The sequence below is a fragment of the Xiphophorus maculatus genome, chromosome 17 (genome assembly GCF_002775205.1).
Source record: "Xiphophorus maculatus strain JP 163 A chromosome 17, X_maculatus-5.0-male, whole genome shotgun sequence".
NCBI classification, from domain to species: domain Eukaryota; kingdom Metazoa; phylum Chordata; class Actinopteri; order Cyprinodontiformes; family Poeciliidae; genus Xiphophorus; species Xiphophorus maculatus.
The window spans coordinates 13021364-13043970 of record NC_036459.1 but is presented as its reverse complement, the minus strand read 5'-3'; the positions used below and the strand labels follow the sequence as shown (position 1 = coordinate 13043970).

At 39.6% G+C, this 22607-nt stretch overlaps 1 protein-coding gene across 2 annotated transcripts; it reads left to right on the top strand.

Moving 5' to 3' along the window:
- The first annotated feature begins 68 nt into the window (after positions 1-68).
- LOC102237758 (dynamin-1-like protein) lies at positions 69-18742 on the top strand. 2 transcript variants are annotated; one of them, XM_023349994.1, is made up of 19 exons: positions 69-259; positions 613-754; positions 1374-1414; positions 1504-1575; positions 10754-10840; positions 10943-11105; positions 11183-11303; positions 11981-12112; positions 13054-13260; positions 14315-14435; positions 15020-15175; positions 15262-15351; positions 15425-15517; positions 15609-15662; positions 15960-16040; positions 17396-17527; positions 17628-17737; positions 18020-18179; positions 18265-18742. In XM_023349994.1, the coding sequence occupies exons 1-19, from the start codon at positions 158-160 to the stop codon at positions 18319-18321; spliced, it is 2121 nt and encodes a 706-aa protein (XP_023205762.1). In that variant the 5' UTR covers positions 69-157; the 3' UTR covers positions 18322-18742. The 2 variants fall into 2 exon arrangements, with proteins under 2 accessions (XP_023205762.1, XP_023205763.1); XM_023349995.1 differs by lacking the exon at positions 15960-16040.
- Positions 18743-22607: the final 3865 nt, after the last annotated feature.

Genomic DNA, 22607 nt, shown 5'->3' with positions numbered 1-22607 from the left:
CCGTCCTGACTTGTAGTCTTTTTCCTTTCAGCTGAAGAAACTGCAACTCCCAGCTCCACGCGGTCTCCGTTGTCGCAATGGTGGTTCCGGGGGGACATTGAATGACTTTGGCTCCATCTCGACATAGAGCCTCTTTAAAACCCGTTGACCAGCAAACATGGAGGCTCTTATCCCCGTGATAAACAAGCTGCAGGATGTGTTCAACACCGTGGGGGCCGATATCATCCAGCTGCCGCAGATTGCAGTGGTGGGGACTCAGGTAAAAAGCTGCGCCTGTGAGCATTTTGGTGATAGCAGCTGTCATGCTAGCCCTATAACCTTGCTTCAAACATGCACGAATGAAGCGGAAGCACTAAAAATTGCAGTGTTTGATTTAATTGCACTTTATTATATCCTTGAAATAAGTGAGATTTGACCAAATGGTTATGACGAAACCGTTTTTATTGGAGCTGATGCACATGATCAAATCTGCACACTGGTGAATGTTATCAGCCCACATTCTTAAATTAGCCCCAGTTGTCTAAAAGCAGGTCGGTTCCTGAGTGCAAACACCCCAGCTGGCTGAATATGTTTCCATATCAGGCTGTGTTTATATTGTCTTCGTGCCTCCAGAGCAGTGGAAAGAGCTCTGTGCTGGAGAGCCTGGTGGGCAGGGACCTGCTGCCCCGTGGGACTGGCATTGTAACCAGGCGGCCCCTCATCCTTCAGCTGGTCCACGTAGATCCTGGAGACCGCCGGAAAAATGAGGAGGGAGGTGGGTGCCTGCAAGAAATTCACTTCTTTCCTTGACATATGTGGTGTTCGGTCAATAGAAAAAAATATCCAATGCAGTAATGAACATAAATAAACACACCATTTTGAATTTTATAGAGATTTATATATTAGGATGCACTTTACTGCTACTTTTTCCATTAAATCCAACAAATACAGTAAGGATACACAATAAATGTGGAATCCTGATCCTGTAGAATTAAATAGGCTGGACTTTTTTTTATTTATTATCTTTATCTTTAGATAGTTTCCCACATGATTGGAGTAAAGCAATCAGTTTTCTCTCTCTGTGTCACTATTTTCCGAACCACATGCAGAAGCAAAGCAGAGCGCCTCAGAGTTACAGCGTTCCAGGTGTCTGTATTTTTCATAGCTGAATTTAGCGTCTTGTAGCTCAGCCATGATTCCTCCTCCTCTCCCATATTCTTAGCTGCTTAGATAAACCACAACATTACCTCTGGCCAGATGTTGATCCTTGCATTAGTTGTGTTTAATTTGCCTCCTGTACACAGCAGTTTCTTTCTAGCTTTAATAAGTTGTTACTGTTTTTTTTTTTTTTTTAAATATATGTTTATGACTCAATTTCTCACTGTGTCTCACAGATGTGGAGGAGTGGGGGAAGTTTTTACACACTAAAAATAAGGTACTCCTCCACGTAATCCTGAACAGTGTGGTTATCTTGGTCATGACTTGTTGTGAAGCTTTCCTCCTTTTTTTCTTTCCATTTTGCAGATCTACTCAGATTTTGATGAAATCCGACAGGAAATTGAAAACGAAACGGAGCGAGTGTCGGGGAATAACAAGGTGAGATGGAGAGCTACGACCGAGGTGGTGTGTTTGTGTGTTTCCTGACGGCCAAAAAGTTACTGCGATTGGAAAACAAAATGAAAAGCAAAATGTTGTTTTAGCCTTTTGTTTGGGTTTAATAAATCCTTGGCTTTGTGATCTTGTACTATTCTACCACGAAGCCTCGTTCATCAAAACTTAAATACACCAAACCCTCAGTCTCTTGTGAATTGTTTGTTGTGTCTATCTGTATTTATTAAGTGAGAGAGTAACTTCTTCTCTATGTCGGCAGCATGAATATTGCCATTTGGGGCAACAAAATTAGTGATTTTTGAATCAGTTGTTTAGTGATTATTTTTTGTGAGTTGGGGGGGAAAAAGATGCTTTAACTTTCAGGATTAAAACTATATCAGTGAGTATTTCTCCGCAGGTAGACGTTATAACTCCTGTAAAGTCAGTCCAAACTCTGCAAAGGTTTAACTGTGACCCTTCGTACGTCATGGACGCAGACTCTCGTCTTTACTGGATTTATACCTGAGACGCTAATTTCTGATCGCCAGCTCTTACATTTTGAAATGGGGTTAAAGTTCCTCCTAGCTCCAACAAAATAGGGCATTGACGTAGCAAGCTAGGACTGTGCTAATAATAATAACAAATAAAACGACAGTATTTTATAACCGGCAAGGGTCGGGAACATAGCAAAAAAAAAAAAAAATGCAGAGGTACGAAAGATTGAAATAACGACGACGGGAGTGACGGCACCTTTTAGCAAACAAACAGCTATCAAGCCGTATAATTAGTTTTGTTAAATATAAATTTCTTGTCTTATTTTTTATTTATGTTTCCACTGTTTTTAAATATTATTTCCTGTTTACATTTCCCACAGTATTTTAAAGGGCATTCATTTTATTAATTTTTTATTTTTTTACAAACTAACCTATGGTGTTAATTTTTTTTAACCATATAGGCAAAAAGCATCTATTTAAAAGTACTCATAGGCCAAAGAATTATTTTTATTTTAAATGATAAAATTTAAAATCCTTAATTCTATTGATTTATTTTTTAACATATTTTCAACTACATAGTCAATGTTTGTTATTAATATTGTTGGACAGGGTGTACAGTCATGGCCAAAAGTATTGAGAATGACACAAATATTATATTTTCACATGATCTGCTGCCCTCTGGCTTTCATGTGTGTATGTCAGATATTGTCATCACATACAGAAATACAATTGCAATCATATTACTAGAAAATTTCTGAAGAAACTTAAACAGGGCCTGCCAAAGTGTGCCTGTCGGTTGGAACCCAGCGTTCTGATGCTACAAATTAGCATCAATGCTAAAGTAAGCTGCAATGTACTTTATAGCATGTGGAGAGTCACAAACATGTTGAGTAACATGGACTTATGCAGTATGTTGAAATTAGTGTACAAGTTAAAATGAGCCATATTTCTAACATTAGCCAAAATGCTGTCAGTAGCATGTGGGGCATCACTAGCATGTTGTCTTACATTGACTTACTCCATTCAATGTACTAAGCGTTGCTAATAAATAAGAAAAATAGCTAAAAGCTTTTTTTTAGGCAAAAGGCTAATGCTAAAGGAGGGCAGTGAAATGCTAATGCTTGTGATAATGTTAATTCACTGCCTTGCGTAACTCAGAGTTCCACCATCATTAACTGGTAACACAACCCTCCTCCCTAGTAACTGAGTGTTCCGCCATTAATGTAGTTCTAACCATCAGCCATCATTGTAGTTCTAAAGGGCAGCTCTGACCTCAGCCAACTGTCGTGTGTGAGAGACAGAAAGGTGGAGAAAGAATTCTATCTTTGTGAGACACACAGCCAGTTTTTCTGGAAAAAAAAACAGTCCAAACAACTCCTTCCTGTTCAGGAACCGTGAGACTTATTCGAAAATCGTTTAAAGCGTGCCAGAGGGCTATTTCTCGTCTTTGATAGTAGTAGATTCATATCTGTACCTCACTCACAGTAATAGCAGCGATGAGAGCGAGATGGTGTCATCATGACCGACTATCATACCAATAGAGCCATATTTGTGAGGGTGAGTTAAAACTGTTTTGGGGTCAGAAATCCACTCTGTCTGCCTAAGACAGTGCACTAACTTGAGAGGAATATTGAGGCTTTTATTTTGAAATTTTCAGTAAGCTTCATTTTAAAGGGCCACAATAATCCCATGTCTAATAGTGGTTGGATTAAACCAGTCATATAATGACCAAAACAGCAATTACCTGTTGTGAAAAATATAAAGGCTTTTATTATGTAGGGTATGTGATGCTCTAACTTCGACAGTCCATTGTGGTTGTCAGTTAAGGGGTATCAGGATTCGTGACTTCCTTTGCTCTTCTGCCATCTTGTCTGTATTAAATGTTCCATCAAGGTGCTATTTCTGTATTTCTGAATGGCAGCTCAGCCTTCGGTAGTAACTCAGTGTTCCAACATCACTGTAGTTTTTAACCCTCTGAATGCACCATTATATGAGGTCAGAATGTTCAGTTCCAATCGTATCAATGACATCAGCAGTTATGACGTCACTCTATGATACCACAAAGGAATCTCTCTCTTGAATGTAGCTCACAGACAGAGTTTTCTCAGACCTGTTCCACAGTTCTATCGCGACAGATCACTCTTCAGAGCAAGTTCGAAATTAATCGAAACAAGCGGGATATCGATTCCAGATATTACACGCCTTTCAGAGAAGCAAGAATTTACCAGAACATCGACATGAAGCAACAACAGATTGCTTGTGAGCATGAAGCTTTTCCAGCTGAGATTTCATGGGTCGACATGATGGACCTGAACATCCAAGTCGACTACGACGCTGTCATTTCTTTTGAAGAAGACATAGACAGCCCCATTAAACCGGAAGATGAATCAGCAGAGATCCAGGGGGAATCGGGTCCTTCCGGCGACTCTGAGAGTCCAACATCATTGGAAGTCAAGCAGGAAACAACTCCCTCTGCTGGCTTCGAGATTACCCCCTCAGAGGAAGTCGTGGAAGAGACAAGCCAACAGGTCATTGATCTGACAAAGCAGGTAGACGATCTTAAAAACGAGTTGCAGAGTAAGATTTTGGATCTCCATGAGGAAAGAGAACGAAGGATTGCATGTCAGGCTGAAGTCAAATCACAGCAGGAGGAGATTGAGAAACTGCAAAAAATGGTAGTAAAAGAACATCACCTGCGACTCCAACGTGAACATGGAAGAAACGTGCCAGAGAATAAAGATGTATCAAAGGTTTCTTGCTCTTCTAAAGTTACAGCCGACAAGAGCGTTCTTCAACAGCTGGAGTATTTTAAGAGGGAGGCTGAAAAATACGCCTCCCGCAACAAAGGTCTGATAGAAGTCATGGTAGAAGAATACAGAGTGAGACTTAAATATGAAGAGCAGCTCAAAAGTCACACTGAGCAAGCTTCCAAATTCAAAGCCCAGGAAGAAACAATGAAATCTCTGCAGGGTCATGTTGCAGACCTGAAGGTGAAGTTGAAACTTGCTCTGGAAAATAACCATCTTAGAGTCTCCACCCAACCAGAGACCCCCCTGCAGACAGAAGGCACCCTGCAAACAGAGGAGTCCAAGCAAAGACAGACCTTCAATCAATCAGGGAGGTCTGAGGAAAGACAGACCTTCAATCAACGATTGGTCTCCCATAGCCTGGTTCAGCCTTTGCACCGACCCACTCCCAGGTTGCAACCAGAGGAGTCCATGCAAAACCAAACCTCCACACAAACATGGAGGTCTGAGGGAAGACAGACGTCCAATCAACCAGGGAGGTCTGAGGAAAGACAGACCTTCAATCAACCAGGGGTCTCCCATAATCTGGCTCGGCCTTTGTGCCGACCCACTCCCAGGTTGCAACCAGAGGAGTCCATGCAAACCCAGCCCTCCACACAAACATGGAGGTCTGAGGGAAGACAGACGTCCATGCGACCAACCTCCACTGGTTGCATGGAGGGCCTTCATGTTGGCATTGGTATGAAGGCCAATCTATGCCCGGCTCGACCTTTACGCCGACCCACACCCAGGTGGTACTAAACTAGGTCACTATTCAAACCCATGTTTAGCTAAAACTGGGCATTATGGAAATTTGAGGCTTTACACAAATTTGGTAAGTAAAAACAAACACAGGCCTCAACGCAAATAAAATTCCTGACTCCAAAATCAATGGAGAAAACACAAGATCAGTTTCAGAGTTCAAAACAGCATAAGAAATATTATTAAAACTTTCCTATATAAAAACTGATCAGGTAAAATTGATCAAAAATTAATTGATTAATTGATCTCTCTAAATTGCCCTAAAGTGTGAATGTGTGTGTGCAAGGATAAGTGTGTTAGATGATGGATGGATGAATATTTGTTAAAAGTGTCTGACAGTAGAATATGAAACAGAGAATCTGTGAAAAGTCCTCTGGCTCTGCTACTGTCCAGAAACAACCAATCAGAACCAAAAGACAAACTTTTGGTTCTGATTGGTTTCTAATGTGTTGAATGTGTCTCAGCACATTCAACACATTAGACTACTAATGTACTGCAGCTACACAATTGGCAGAAATACAACCTAACATTATACCATCATTGTTTATAATGATTTAGAAAACAAAATGCTGTACAGGTTTGTCAAAACTATTTCAACCCATATTAGAACTTTGCATTGATTTCCCTTCATTTTAGTAGCTGCAATTTTGCCTAACCCACACATTTTCCCTAACCCTAACCAATACTAGTCTATTCCTAACCCTAACCCTAACTAAAACTTAATTAGCATCTTACCTCTAAATGTTACCCCTGACCCAAAACAATGAGTCCATCATATTAGGACTGGACTTTGGTCCTAATATGATGGAACTAATGCAGTGTTTCTCCATTCCGGTCCTCAGGCCCCCCTGCCCTTCATGTTTTAGGTGTTCCCCTTCTGCCACACACCTGTATTGAATCTGTGGGTGATTAACATGCTACTGCAGTACTTGATGACTGCAGAAGAGATCATGCAATCATTTGGATCAGCTGTTCTGAAATAGAGACACATCTAAAACATGCAGAGCAGGAGGTTTAAAGACTGGAATTGAGAAGAACTGACCTAAAGTGACACTGGACATATAATGGTGCGTTCACACCAAATGTGTTTTGAGCGTCAGGCACGTCTGGTTTATATTCAAAGTCTATGTGGAGGCGCGTCGAGGGCCGTTGCGACTCGCTTCCAGCGTCTAGCGCGGCGCGATTTGAACCGTTTGGAGTGTTTGACACATCTAACACATCCAACACTCCACATAGACTTTGAATATAAACCAGACTCACCTGATGCTCAAAACGTGTTTGATGTGAATGCGCCATTAGAATGTTCAGTTCTACTGGTAACAATGACATCAGCAGTGATGACATCACTCTTTGATGCATCAAATGAATCTCTCTCTTGAGTGTAGCACTCAGACTGTTTTTCAGACCTGTTCCTGTTTCAGACTTATAAGTTATAAGTTATGAATCTTTTCCAGGAGTATTGTTAAAATGATTTGAAGGCACAGAATCAGCCCAGTACAGGTTCACATTCTCAGGTTAGAGAGACTCACCTGGTATAAAGTTAATTTTTCGGTACTGGAATTACATTTTTTACTTTAATGAAATCATGTCATGAATATGTGTACATGTGTCCATCTTAAGTCCAGAGCATACTAGTCTTTTGTTGCTTTTGTCTCCACTAGATGATATGCATATAAGATATAACATAAACAGCACTATTCAGAGATGCAATGAGTTCATAGCAGTTGTTCGAATTATCTAGTCGTCTGTTGATTTGCAGTAATAATTAATAGCAGATATAGACGGCCCCAAAATAAAATTCTGCTTTGTCCCCATGGAGGCTTTCAGCCTCCATGGGGCCATATTAAAGAAACCATATTAAAGATTGTGATTGTAGCATTTGTTACACACACCAGGACTGGTGTCAGTGTAACAGATGTTGATTTTCCTGTAAAAAGTAAAGAACAGGTAGGAATGATTAAACAAATCTGTGCTTCACTGATCCTCCTGGAATCTGTTCTGGTTTAACATTTATTAAACATTTCCAAACAGCACCAGACCTGATCTTTCTTCAAAATAATCATTGTGTCCATGTTATTTTCTTTGTCGTTCTAGAGAACATACTCATTCCTGTAATAAACAGTTTTAGATCCTTTAATACAGAGGATCTAAAACTGCAACAATATAGTTGCAACAATATTATTTTTTAAATCATTTTATAAATAAACAATGATGATATAATGTTAGGTTGTATTTCTGCCAACTGCAAAAATACAGCTTGTCACACACTTAAGTCTAAGAATAACCCCCATTTGTTACCCCCATCTGCCTACTGCATAAAGAATATACAATCTATTGGTATTTTTTTTAATACACCAACATGTTCACAGAAAGACACAAAATAGCTAAACAGATTTGACTCATGTAACATAAAAGCAATCTAAACAACATAATACTTTCTAACAACTTCCAGAAGTATTTCATAGCTGATAACTGACGGCATATTAAGCAATCTGTACATAAAAACAGAACGCAACAGCTCCTGTACAGTAGCTTTATACCTCAGCTAACTAGAACCGGGTCATTCTTTTTCCTCCCCACGCCCGTTAGTTCAGTTGCTATGACAACGGTAAATAAAACACAAAAGAAGTAGAATTGAATGTTCCACCATGTCTGTAGTTCTGACATTCTGCCATCACTGTGGTTCTAAAGAGCAGCTCAGAGGGGCAGACTAAACTAGAAAATTTCTGAAGAAATTTAGCCGGGGCCTGCCAAGGCGTGCCCGTCGGTTTGGGCCCGGCGTTGTCATGCTACAAATTAGCATCGATGCTAAAGAACGCTGCAACGTAATCAATAGCATGTGGAGAATCACAAGAACGTTAAGTAAGGTGGACGTGCACCATTCAGTACGATTTAAAATTTTGTCAAGGCTTTTATTTTGGAAGTTTTGTTAAACTTCATTTGAAACGGTTACGGATGAAAAATAAAGAATTATAATAATATTAAAGACACCTTTCTTGGGAGAATAGCAATAGGTTCCTGCCATTGCTTTGCATGGCAGGCCCCAATGAGTAACAAAAGCTTTTAATGACAGTTAGAATGAGTTAATGCAGCAAGTCAATATTTGCAGTGTTGACCCCTCTTCTTCAGGACCTCTGCAATTCTCCCTGGCATGCTCTCAATCAATTTCTGGACCAAATCCTGACTGATAGTCCATTCTTGCACAATCAATGCTTGCATTTTGTCAGAATTCCTAGGTTTTCGTTTGTCCACCCGTCTCTTGATGATTGACCACAAGTTTTCAATGGGATTAAGATCAGGGGAGTTTCCAGGCCATGGACCCAAAATCTCTATGTTTTGTTCCCTGAGCCAGTTAGATATCACCTTTGCTTTATGGCAAGGTGCTCCATCATGCTGGAAAAGGCATTGTTCATCACCAAACTGCTCTTGGACGGTTGGGAGAAGTTGCTCTCGGAGGACATTCTGGTACCATTCTTTATTCATGGCTGTGTTTTTAGGTAAGACTGTGAGAGAGCCGACTCCCTTGGCTGAGAAGCAACCCCACACATGAATGGTTTCAGGATGCTTTACAGTTGGCATGAGACAAGACTGGTGGTAGCGCTCACCTCGTCTTCTCCGAACAAGCTGTTTTCCAGATGTCCCAAACAATCGGAAAGGGGATTCATCAGAGAAAATGACTTTACCCCAGTCCTCAGCAGTCCACTCCCTGTACCTTTTGCAGAATATCAGTCTGTCCCTGATGTTTTTCCTGGAGAGAAGTGGCTTCTTTGCTGCCCTCCTTGAGACCAGGCCTTGCTCCAAGAGTCTCCGCCTCACAGTGCGTGCAGATGCACTCACACCTGCCTGCTGCCATTCCTGAGCAAGCTCTGCACTGCCGGTAGCCCGATCCCACAGCTGAAACACTTTTAACAGACAGTCCTGGCGCTTGCTGGTCTTTCTTGGGCGCCCTGAAGCCTTTTTGGCAACAATGGAACCTCTCTCCTTGAAGTTCTTGATGATGCGATAGATTGTTGACTGAGGTGCAATCTTTCTAGCTGCGATTCTCTTTCCTGTTAGGCCATTTTTGTGCAGTGCAATGATGACTGCACGTGTTTCTTTCGAGGTAACCATGGTTCACAGAAGAGAAACAATGATGCCAAGCACCAGCCTCTTTTTAAAGTGTCCAGTGGTGTCATTCTTACTTAATCATGACAGATTGATCTCCAGTCCTGTCCTCATCACCACCCACACCTGTGTTAATGGAGCAATCACTGAAACGATGTTAGCTGGTCCTTTTAAGGCAGGGCTGCAATGAAGTTGAAATGTGTTTTGGGGGATAAAGTTAATTTTCTAGGCAAATATTGACTTTGCAATTAATTGCTGTTACGCTGATCACTCTTTATAACATTCTGGAGTATATGCAAATTGCCGTTATAAAAACTGAAGCAGTAGACTTTGTAAATATTAACATTTGAATCATTCTCAAAACATTTGGCCATGACTGTAGCTCTTTAGCCTTAACAGAAGAAAGAACGGTTTTAAGCAGTTTTGGGCTCGGTTGAAAAATGTACTTTGTCCTCCGCAATAAAAACAGGATTTGGAATCATTTACTATTTTTAATGAAGTCTCATAACTAAAAGCTGCCTTGGCTGCACCAAAGTGCTGCTGAGTAAAAGTCACTGGGTTGTTAAAAGTTGAATACTTTGCTTTCTGTGTAGCATTTTGCCCTGTAAAAATATTATTTGTCAGTAATGATTAAATTAACTGATTAAAAGAAGTAAAAGTCCCCATCCGAATTAACCATTCCTTGCTTATGTATCATTCTTGAGTCGCTGTCTGGAGTTTTGTGTCTAAAGTTGATACTGACGTTTATTTAGTTATTTTAGAGCTGATTAATCTCAGGCATCTCAATGATACGACTGTTTGGGGGGTTGGCAGGAGCTGGGCTGTCTTTTGGAAATCCATTATTCAAGTGTAGTCTAACATTATTAAGTTATAAATATACTGCTGGAGAGAATAACAAAGATCCTGTGGTATCTGCTGCCTGGCGAACAGCAATATACTCCTCATCTGATCGCAGCCTGCAGGAGAATCTAAACGTATCTCGCTGCTTCTGATTCTGTGACGGACGACGCGCTGAGCTAACTTCCTGTTCCTCTGCAGGGAATCAGCGACGATCCCATTCACCTGAAGATCTTCTCCCCTCACGTCGTCAACCTCACACTGGTGGATCTGCCAGGAATCACCAAGGTAACCCATCCCGTTTCCGGCTCCCGCAGGACGAGCCTTTCGATCGCTCTGTGAAGAAACCTGACACCATCTCCTCTACCTTCTGGACCCGCTCCTCTCCAGGTGCCTGTGGGTGATCAGCCCAAAGACATCGAGATCCAGATAAGAGATCTGATCCTTAAGCACATCTCCAACCCCAACTGCATCATCCTGGCGGTCACGGCGGCCAACACGGACATGGCCACCTCGGAAGCCCTTAAGGTGGCCCGGGAGGTGGATCCAGACGGTACGAAAGCAAAACGTGATCTTTAAATGGCAGCGATCCTCGCCGAGTTTTCGTTTTGAATGGATGTGAATCTTCAGGCAGGAGGACGCTGGCCGTGGTGACCAAGTTGGACCTGATGGACGCCGGTACGGACGCTATGGACGTGCTGATGGGCAGAGTCATTCCTGTTAAGCTGGGGATCATTGGAGTTGTGAACAGGTGTGAGCAGCATTTTATTATCAAACATGAAAGTGGCCATGATGCCTCATCGTTATGGGTAGGCATTAGGGCAAAAAAAGAGAAATTTATAAGTTTTCTTTTTTTCTCGTAAAATCCCAATTTGATAAAAAATAATATTTGTTTGTATAATTTTACTAACTTGAGTCAAACACAACTGAGGTTTAAAAAACGTTTAAGTGACTAAATGAAAAATTGTGTATGATGATTATCATATTCATTATTTAACTTCAGCTTCAGATGATGCATATCAGAAGTGACGTGTTTAATGTACAATCAAAACAACTCCAACCTTTTATCATTGCACCAACTAAATATGGCTTTAATGTTAATTATATATTAAGAGTTGAATGCCAACTAAATAATAGTAACTGTTTATGGTTTTATCATTAAAGCCCTAAAAGCAGAAGCTAAGTTGTGAGGCTGAAGGAAAAGAAACAAAACTGATGTGAAAGCATAGACCTTTATTGTATAGAATGTGTGTTACAGACAATCTTCCCCTTTTTGCAGATCATGGGTAGATTGTTGTCCTTCCAGATGCAATGTTATTATCATAGTTCCCACCCCTGCTCTTAGCTTAGCTCAAGTGAACTCAGGCATACGTTGTTGTGGTACAATGTAGATTTCTTTCTGTAAATGTTTCTGGTCTGAACCCTCAGGAGTCAGCTGGACATCAACAATAAGAAGTCTGTGGCCGACGCCATCCGCGACGAGTACGCCTTCCTGCAGAAGAAATACCCGTCGCTGGCCAACAGAAACGGAACCAAATACCTGGCCCGGACCCTTAACAGGTGAGCTCACCTCTGGGGGAAATGGCTCAGCAATAATGCAGTGCATGAAAAGTCAGTTTTTAAAAGTTCATAGCAGTAAAAAGATCAGAATTTGCATTCCCACATCAAGCTGCTCCCACTGCCGTGCTTCATGTCTGTTAACCTTTTGCCCACTGTGCCTTTACTGCTATTCTTCAAATATAATGACGAAATAAACACACATTTCATCAAACCAAAGACATTTTTAAAAAAGCTTAAACTGCAGATATTTTTGCTATTTTAAAACTTTGATTTTAATTTTTTTTTAAGACATTAGTTCTATAATCCAGGAAATATTCTAAGGTGATGAAAGTCTGACTTTGTAACTACTCCTATGTGTCTCTGAATGTCGCATAGACAGAGGTAAAAAAATATGTTTACATAAATTAAGTATTTTGTTCCAAGCTAAACATCAATTACAAAACAACAACGCAGTTTTTTTTTTCTTTATTTCTGATATACAAAATATTGACTTATTATCTGCACCTCCTACGACGTTTCTAGCTCTGAAGCAGCTGATGTTGCAGCTCTGAGTCGCCTCAGTAAAAATAAATTCTCATAATTTCAGCTCAATTTTTTCAATTTCTTCAAGCGTGCAGCCGCCTCTCACATCCCCCACAACAACAAATTACACCCAGGCAGGAGTCCTGCTGAATGATGTTTGTTGTTTTGTTCGTATTATGTGGCTCTCCTTTTTTATTTATTCATTTTTTATAGACCAAAGAACTTGTAAAACAACTCTCTGACATTCAGCTCTCATATTTTGTATTTGTGCTTATGCTCCCATATTTACCGTCCCTGTTATCAGAGGACATGATGTAAAGCCGCATCGCTCCTCCTGGAGCAGCAGGCGTCTTCCCAGAGAATTGCTAATGTCTGTCATTTAAAGCCAAGCGTTCTGCCCTTTCCTCTGCTAATGTCAGGCTACTGATGCATCACATCCGAGACTGCCTCCCAGAGCTGAAGACGCGGATCAACGTCCTGGCGGCCCAGTACCAGTCCCTGCTCAGCAGCTACGGCGAGCCCGTGGAAGACCAGAGCGCCACCTTGCTGCAGCTTATCACCAAGTTCGCCACGGAGTACTGCAACACCATCGAGGGCACGGCCAAGTACATCGAGACGGCAGAGCTGTAAGTAGCCGGTGAACCGCTTTCGGTTTCTGATTTTATTTATTTATTTAACCTTTAAGACAAGATAAGATGACTGAGAACAAATTCTTATTTTGAACAATGACCTGTTCAGAAAACGTTAAAATGTCACACAGCTGAAAACTGAAGAATGTCATGAAATGGAGAAAGAACAACTGAATACACATAAGTGAGCAGTTTTTAAAAATAAGTACATTTAGGCCTGTCACCATTACACATTTTTCTGGTCGATCATTTTTGTTCCAGAAGTTACTATGACAAACGAGTAATGTTGTTGTTTTGAGGCCATTTTTTAAAGTAATATAATGGTAATGGCAAAATAAAGAACACATTCTCAAAGATCAGTAAACTTTAAATTCTGATGAATATTTAACACTACAACTGGAAGAGATATTAAATATCCAAAGTAAATGAATAAGACAACAAATAAAATGAATTTTGAAGTCTTTGTAAGCAAAATTGTTGAGACCAAAACACCAAACTGAAGACTGTTATCATCCAGCTTTTGGTAGAAAGAGAGGGAGAGAAACAGTAAATCATGTTAATGGAAATTATTGAGTTTGTTTTAATTGATTTATTGATTATAGTGACAGGCCTACGTAAGGTACTATGATTTTTTAAAAGTTGATAAATGTCAATATTGAACGTACTTGAGCTTTAGTGTTTGGGGGGTTTTTTTTGCAAGTTGTTTCCATCGTTGGTAGCAGCAAAATGAAATGAGGATTGATCTAATGATGTACGTCTGGGACCATCAGAGTGATGAACTTATTACAGCGAAAAGTGCAAGCATTGTTGGAAATGCTGAGTGAGAGATATCTATAGTTTTATAAATGAATTTGTACCAATTTATCAATCTGTGTGATGGCCAGTTTACAAGGCACCAGTAATAAAACGGACTGCAGAGCAACAGATGACATCTAGCTCATGGAGTTGAGTTGTAGACAGATTTTTCATCTTTTAACATGCTGGAAGTTGTGAGTCGGATGCCGCAGCGTTGACATGACGACCGTCTCCATCTCCGGCCGCTGCGTTTCAGGTGCGGCGGGGCCCGGATCTGCTACATATTCCACGAGACGTTCGGCCGGACGCTGGAGTCCGTGGATCCCCTCGGAGGACTCAGCACCATCGACATCCTGACGGCCATCAGGAACGCGACGGTGCGTCTCACGTCCTTCCGTTCAAACAGGAAATAACAAATAATAATAAACGGGGCCGAAAGCACGAATCGCCATCGATTATTGGAGTAATCACCTCAATTAGTAATCGATTAATCATCAACAGGAGTACACAGACTCTGAAACATGCAGTTTGCAGAGCTGTAATTAAGCAAAAACTCCTTAAAAAACAAACAAACTCCTTTGTCTATAAATATATTCTAATCAAAACTCAAGTGGCAGTTTCTGCTGCCACTTCTTAAATTCTTTTTATTCCTGCCATTTTTCCTTTCCAATTATTAATCGCTTAATCAAAAAAAAATTTTTTTTAAATCAACAGATCAGTTCCACACTGTCGATAAGTAAAGCTAAAGGAATCCTATGCTGTTTGCATTTTAGACAATAAAATTAATTAGTTGTTTATTTGCATTTTTATACTGCATATAAAAGACTGAAGTGGTTAAATGAAAAATCTACAGAATGCGCCACTTTTTAAAAAAAAAATTTATTTGATTAATCTTCAGAGTAGTTGACTTATTAGTCGTAGCCCTGATAATAAAGCCGTCCCCCGCCGTCCCCGCCGCCAGGGCCCGCGGCCGTCCCTGTTCGTGCCTGAGGTTTCCTTCGAGCTGCTGGTGAAGAAGCAGGTGAAGCGTTTGGAGGAGCCCAGCCTGCGCTGCGTGGAGCTGGTTCACGAGGAGATGCAGCGGATCATCCAGCACTGCAGCAACTACAGCACCCAGGTAGAAAAAACACACTCATTCTGTGTCCTCATCTTCTCCAGATACACACACACACACGTTCATGGTCACACCGTTTTATCTGTCAGGAGCTGCAGAGATTCCCAAAGCTTCATGAAGCCATCGTTGAAGTGGTCACCTCCCTCCTGAGGAAGAGACTCCCCATCACCAACGAGATGGTACAAACCTCTAGCCGCACGCCTGCGTCTGATTGGCTGCAGAGTTTAGGACGAGTTATTCTCCTCGTTGCAGGTTCACAACTTGGTTGCAATCGAGCTGGCCTACATCAACACCAAGCACCCAGACTTTGCCGACGCCTGCGGAGTCATGAATAACAACATAGAGGTGCGCACCCGCTTCACTAATTTCATCTGACCGGAATTTCTTTTTTTTTTTTACCGTTTCATTTATTTATTTTTATTATTTTAATTTCTAGGAGCAGAGGAGAAACAGGATGAGAGAGCTGCCCGCCGCAGTACCGAGGGATAAGGTAAACGTTTGAGTCGGGTTTCTGAAGTCTCAGTCTCATTTGCTCTAATATTAGAGTTGGAATCTGCAGCGTCTGCTCACAGCGAGACGACCGGCAAACGCAAACAGCTCCGGATAGTTTCCGTCCAGGAATCTAATCCTAAATCTCCAGGCTCATTCTCTGAGAGTCTTCTCAACTTCCCACTGCCAGCCTCGCCTTTTTTTTTTTTTTTTTTTTACTTCTGTCTTCTCAGAGCCTTTTTTTTTCCTCCCTCCCCTCCTCTCCTCTTCCACATTTCTGCCCTCATATTCCTGCTAGTCTGTTGGCAAAGGCCCGGCAGGCCCAGCTGCGGTTTCTGGCGAGCCCTCTGCGTCCGGAACAGACGTGGACAGTGCCAAGGTGGGCACAAACTGCAGCCTGCTGGCTCCGCGCCCAGCCGGCTGTGGGTCTGATGGTGCTGCACGGACGGACGGATGGATGGATGGATGGATGGATGCTTAGATGGATGGATGTGCATGAGCTGCTGGCATGCACTGTGATCTTTGTCTGCAGACGTGTTGCTGTCCCTCAGACTGATGGAACTTGCTCTAACAGCTGTGTGCGTGTTTTTCTTCAACCAAAGCTCGTCCCACAGGAAACCCTCCAAAAATAATAATCTCCCTCTCTTCCCTGTTTTTCCAACTCAACACTTTTTAATGCTTCTTTGATCTTAGGAAGATCTTGTGAGGCTCAGATCCCGTTTGGGGTTTTATTGGTGAATTTGAACAGTTTTGTTTTTTCTAAGAGGGACACACGGATCTGATTTTGATATCAGTTTCGTATCGGCCGATCGGATACAGAAAAACGTTTTTGTTTACATGCAGACTTTATTACAAATTTCATTAATAACTGCACCAGTACGTCACTGGCATGTGCATCACAGATATCAATATCAGATTGGTGCATCTCTAATGAAAATTACAGACTTCTCCATTCTTTGTAAATGGGAAAACTTGAAAAGTCGACTGTGCATCAAATGCAAATTTTACCCCACTGTTCCTTCTGGATTTCAACCTTGTTAACTACATGTCTCTTGGATCAGGAACCTGTGGTACTGATGAAACTTTTTAACGCCAGACTTCTACAGTTGAAGGACAAACGTTGGGTTTCGTTTGCTTTTCTTTAAAACCCATTTCGAGTCGGGTTTATGTGGCTCCTTGTATTGCCCAGCTGTTATTTTAGCTTTGCTTACAAATGTCAGAAAGCTGCTTGGATTCCTTTTTATAATCTCTCAGCAGTAAATTTGATCCCCATTTAAAGCAACCAGGTTCCCCCACAGCATGACTTTGCCATTGCCCTGCTTCACACCTTTTAATAGTTTTGACTTCCAGTGCTGGATTGCCCAGTTTCGTTTCACTTAAAGACTTTTTGATCTCTGTACTTTTATCTCAAGCGTTTGTGCAGTAGATCCCCACGTCGTGGCTGTGGTACTGCTTTGCTTCACACCATTTAATCTTTGGTTCATTCTTGAGAGTGTTTTAATGCATAAATTCAAACCTGCAACAAAGCTTCCCACATCATGAACCTGCCACTGCACCAACCACAAACCAGTCCTGATATGTAGGATTAAATCAGAGACAAGTAAATTAGATGCAGGCCAACTTGTTTGTGTATTTGCTTGTTCCACCAGAAACAATTTTTGTGAATCCTTGTTATCCTAACTATTTTGCTTTTAACCCTTGGTTTGTGTGTGTGTGTGTGTGTGTGTGTGTTAGGGAGCGGCTGCAGGGCCTCAAGGTGAGCAGGACGGCACCGGGAACTGGAGAGGGATGCTGAAGAAGGGGGAGGAAACGGCCGGCTCCGGACCAGGAAGTCCCCTGAAAGGAGTTGTTAACTTGCTTGACGTGGTAACCAAACCTCACCCTGCAAAGTGCATTGTTGGATTTTTTTCAACTTTTTATAAATGAACTCCTTTCATTGTTTGGACCTTTTGGTTTGCTTCCCCAGCCGGTCCCGGTTGCCAGGAAGCTGTCGTCACGGGAGCAGAGGGACTGCGAGGTCATCGAGCGCCTCATCAAGTCGTATTTCCTCATCGTCCGAAAGAACATCCAGGACAGGTGGGCCCAGGGATCTCCTGCTGAACCTTTATACCCTGATAAAAATCCACAGTGTGCTTCTAGAAGTTTATTTCAATGGCATGCTCTCTTGGCCTTCTGACTTTGAAAAGTGGTGTACAAAATGGAGCCTTTTGACATGTCATTGCTTAACTTTTTATACTCAAAAGTGAAGCATAAAAAAAAAAAAGCTTTCTACTGTTATAGGATTTTTTTAAGGGTGACACCAATGACGTCATGTTGGTTGAGGATCTCCATCCGTTTACTTTGCCCCCCCTTCCGCAGTGTGCCAAAGGCGGTGATGCACTTCCTGGTGAACCACGTGAAGGACAGCCTGCAGAGCGAGCTCGTCGGACAGCTGTACAAGTCAGGCCTCCTCAACGACTTGCTGACGGAGTCTGAAGACATGGCCCAGCGGCGCAAGGAGGCTGCCGACATGCTGCAGGTAACATGCGCCGCCCTTCCAGTGTAGGAATCTAGTTCTTCCTATTTTGACTTTTATTATTAATTAGTACATTTTTATCCAACAGGCATTACAGAGGGCCAGTCAGGTGATCGCTGAGATCAGGGAAACACATCTTTGGTGAAAAAGTCACCAGAGGATGACCAGAGGATAATTGTTCAATTCATCATCTCTGAACTTGATCAAATTGTACAATAGTTAGCATACAAACATCTAAGAAATGCTTTTAAAAAAAACCCAGAAAGCTTGCACTGAATTTGTGGGACATGTGTGTGATGGTGTTCCCACTGAAAGTTAGAAAATAATAATTTCCAGCCTTTTTCCTTTAAGAAGTAGCACTTGTCAAATAAGAACACTGAACTTCTGTTTATTTTATTTTTTTTGCACTATTGTCAAACTGTATTGTAAAGCAGGTCACAGTTACCATCAGGTTTATTTATTGTGTCATTTAAGTTTACATTTGCTGCCTAGATGTGAAATTTCTGTAAAGCTTCTAAAAGAATGAATAAATAAGTATTTTATTGCCATTAAATGCAACAAAACAAGGTATTCTAAAATGTGCTTGATTTCTGTCGACTTGTTTTTTGGTGCAACTCATGCAAGCCTTTCCTATATTAAGAAAGGCTTGCAGGTAAAAATGAGCAAAGCGAACAGCTGGTTAATTTATCTACTGCCTTTTTTTTTTCTTTTTTTTTACACACATGATCAAATTCTTAATCGTATTGTATAGTATGTCATTTTTTGGACATTTTCGACGTCATAGTACTACTGACGTAGAAAATGTCCATAAAATGACATACTATACTATGACGTTGAAAATGTCCAAAGAATGACATAGTATAGTATGACGTCGAAAATGTCCAAAAAAATGACATACTATACTATGACGTCGAAAATGTCTATGACGTCAAAAATATCCAAAAAATGACATAGTATAGTATGACGTCGAAAATGTCCAAAAAAATTGACATTTTCCAAATGTCCAAAAAATGACATAGTATACTATGACGTCGAAAATGTCCAAAAAAATGACATAGTATACTATTACGTCGAAAATGTCCAAAAAATCACATGGTATACTATGATGTCGAAAATATCCAAAAAAATGACATACTATACTATGACGTCGAAAATGTCCAAAAAATGACATACTATAGTATTACGTCGAAAATGTCCAAAAAATCACATAGTATACTATGACGTCGAAAATGTCCAAAAAATGAAATACGTATTACGTCGAAAATGTCCAAAAAAATGACATACTATACTATGATGTCGAAAATGTCCAAAAAATCACATGGTATACTATGACGTCGAAAATGTCCAAAAAAATGACATACTATACTATGATGTCGAAAATGTCCAAAAAATCACATGGTATACTATGACGTCGAAAATGTCCAAAAAATCACATGGTATACTATGACGTCGAAAATGTCCAAAAAAATGACATACTATACTATGACGTCGAAAATGTCCAAAAAATGACATACTATAGCATTACGTCGAAAATGTCCAAAAAAATGACGTACTATACTATGATGTCGAAAATGTCCAAAAAATCACATGGTATACTATGATGTCGAAAATGTCCAAAAAATCACATGGTATACTATGATGTCGAAAATGTCCAAAAAATTACATACTATAGTATTACGTCGAAAATGTCCAAAAATCACATGGTATACTATGATGTCGAAAATGTCCAAAAAATCACATGGTATACTATGATGTCGAAAATGTCCAAAAAATCACATGGTATACTATGACGTCGAAAATGTCCAAAAAAATGACATACTATACTATGACGTCGAAAATGTCCAAAAAATCACATGGTATACTATGACGTCGAAAATGTCCAAAAAAATGACATACTATACTATGACGTCGAAAATGTCCAAAAAAATGACATACTATACTATGACGTCGAAAATGTCCAAAAAATCACATGGTATACTATGATGTCGAAAATGTCCAAAAAATGACATACTATATAGTATTACGTCGAAAATGTAACAAAAATCACCTAGTATACTATGATGTCGAAAATGTCCAAAAAAATGACATACTATACTATGATGTCGAAAATGTCCAACAAATCACATGGTATACTATGACGTCGAAAATGTCCAAAAAAATGACATACTATACTATGATGTTGAAAATGTCCAAAAAATCACATGGTATATGATGACGTCGAAAATGTTCAAAAAAATGACATACTATACTATGACGTCGAAAATGTCCAAAAAAATGACATACTATACTATGACGTCGAAAATGTCTATGACGTCAAAAATATCCAAAAAATGACATAGTATAGTATGACGTCGAAAATGTCCAAAAAAATTGACATTTTCCAAATGTCCAAAAAATGACATAGTATACTATGACGTCGAAAATGTCCAAAAAAATGACATAGTATACTATTACGTCGAAAATGTCCAAAAAATCACATGGTATACTATGATGTCGAAAATATCCAAAAAAATGACATACTATACTATGACGTCGAAAATGTCCAAAAAATGACATACTATAGTATTACGTCGAAAATGTCCAAAAAATCACATAGTATACTATGACGTCGAAAATGTCCAAAAAATGAAATACGTATTACGTCGAAAATGTCCAAAAAAATGACATACTATACTATGATGTCGAAAATGTCCAAAAAATGACATACTATACTATGACGTCGAAAATGTCCAAAAAATGACATACTATAGCATTACGTCGAAAATGTCCAAAAAAATGACGTACTATACTATGATGTCGAAAATGTCCAAAAAATCACATGGTATACTATGATGTCGAAAATGTCCAAAAAATGACATATTATAGTATTACGTCGAAAATGTCACAAAAATCACATGGTATACTATGACGTCGAAAATGTCCAAAAAAATTGACATTTTCCAAATGTCCAAAAAATGACATAGTATACTATGACGTCGAAAATGTCCAAAAAATGACATACTATACTATGACATCGAAAATGTCCAAAAAATGACATGGTATACTATGATATCGAAAATGTCCAAAAAATGACATACTATAGTATAACGTCGAAAATGTCCAAAAAACTCACCTGGTATACTATGACGTCGAAAATGTCCAAAAAATCACATGGTATACTATGATGTCGAAAATGTCCAAAAAATGACATCTATACTATGATGTTGAAAATGTCCAAAAAATCACATGGTATACAATGACGTCGAAAATGTCCAAAAAAATGACATACTATACTATGACGTCGAAAATGTCCAAAAAAAATGACATACTATAGCATTACGTCGAAAATGTCCAAAAAAATGACGTACTATACTATGATGTCGAAAATATCCAAAAAAATTACATACTATACTATGACGTCGAAAATGTCCAAAAAATGAAATACGTATTACGTCGAAAATGTCCAAAAAAATGACATACTATACTATGATGTCGAAAATGTCCAAAAAATCACATGGTATACTATGACGTCGAAAATGTCCAAAAAATCACATGGTATACTATGATGTCAAAAATGTCCAAAAAATGACATACTATAGTATTACGTCGAAAATGTCACAAAAATCACCTAGTATACTATGACGTCGAAAATGTCCAAAAAATCACATGGTATACTATGATGTCGAAAATGTCCAAAAAAATGACATACTATACTATGATGTCGAAAATGTCCAAAAAATCACATGGTATACTATGACGTCGAAAATGTCCAAAAAAATGACATACTATACTATGATGTTGAAAATGTCCAAAAAATCACATGGTATACTATGACGTCGAAAATGTTCAAAAAAATGACATACTATACTATGACGTCGAAAATGTCCAAAAAAATGACATACTATACTATGACGTCGAAATGTCCAAAAAATGACATACTATAGCATTACGTCGAAAATGTCCAAAAAAATGACGTACTATACTATGATGTCGAAAATGTCCAAAACATCACATGGTATACTATGATGTCGAAAATGTCCAAAAAATGACATACTATATAGTATTACGTCGAAAATGTAACAAAAATCACCTAGTATACTATGATGTCGAAAATGTCCAAAAAAATGACATACTATACTATGATGTCGAAAATGTCCAACAAATCACATGGTATACTATGACGTCGAAAATGTCCAAAAAAATGACATACTATACTATGATGTTGAAAATGTCCAAAAAATCACATGGTATATGATGACGTCGAAAATGTTCAAAAAAATGACATACTATACTATGACGTCGAAAATGTCCAAAAAAATGACATACTATACTATGACGTCGAAAATGTCTATGACGTCAAAAATATCCAAAAAATGACATAGTATAGTATGACGTCGAAAATGTCCAAAAAAATTGACATTTTCCAAATGTCCAAAAAATGACATAGTATAC

What these genes read in the sequence shown, in the direction of transcription:
- LOC102237758 (XM_023349994.1), top strand. Translation starts at nt 158, where the DNA reads ATGGAGGCTCTTATCCCCGTGATAAACAAGCTGCAGGATGTGTTCAAC. An exon ending in TTGCAGTGGTGGGGACTCAG is followed by an intron (nt 260 to 612) that starts GTAAAAAGCTGC and finishes TCGTGCCTCCAG; the next exon opens with AGCAGTGGAAAGAGCTCTGT. An exon ending in TACATCGAGACGGCAGAGCT is followed by an intron (nt 13,261 to 14,314) that starts GTAAGTAGCCGG and finishes GCTGCGTTTCAG; the next exon opens with GTGCGGCGGGGCCCGGATCT.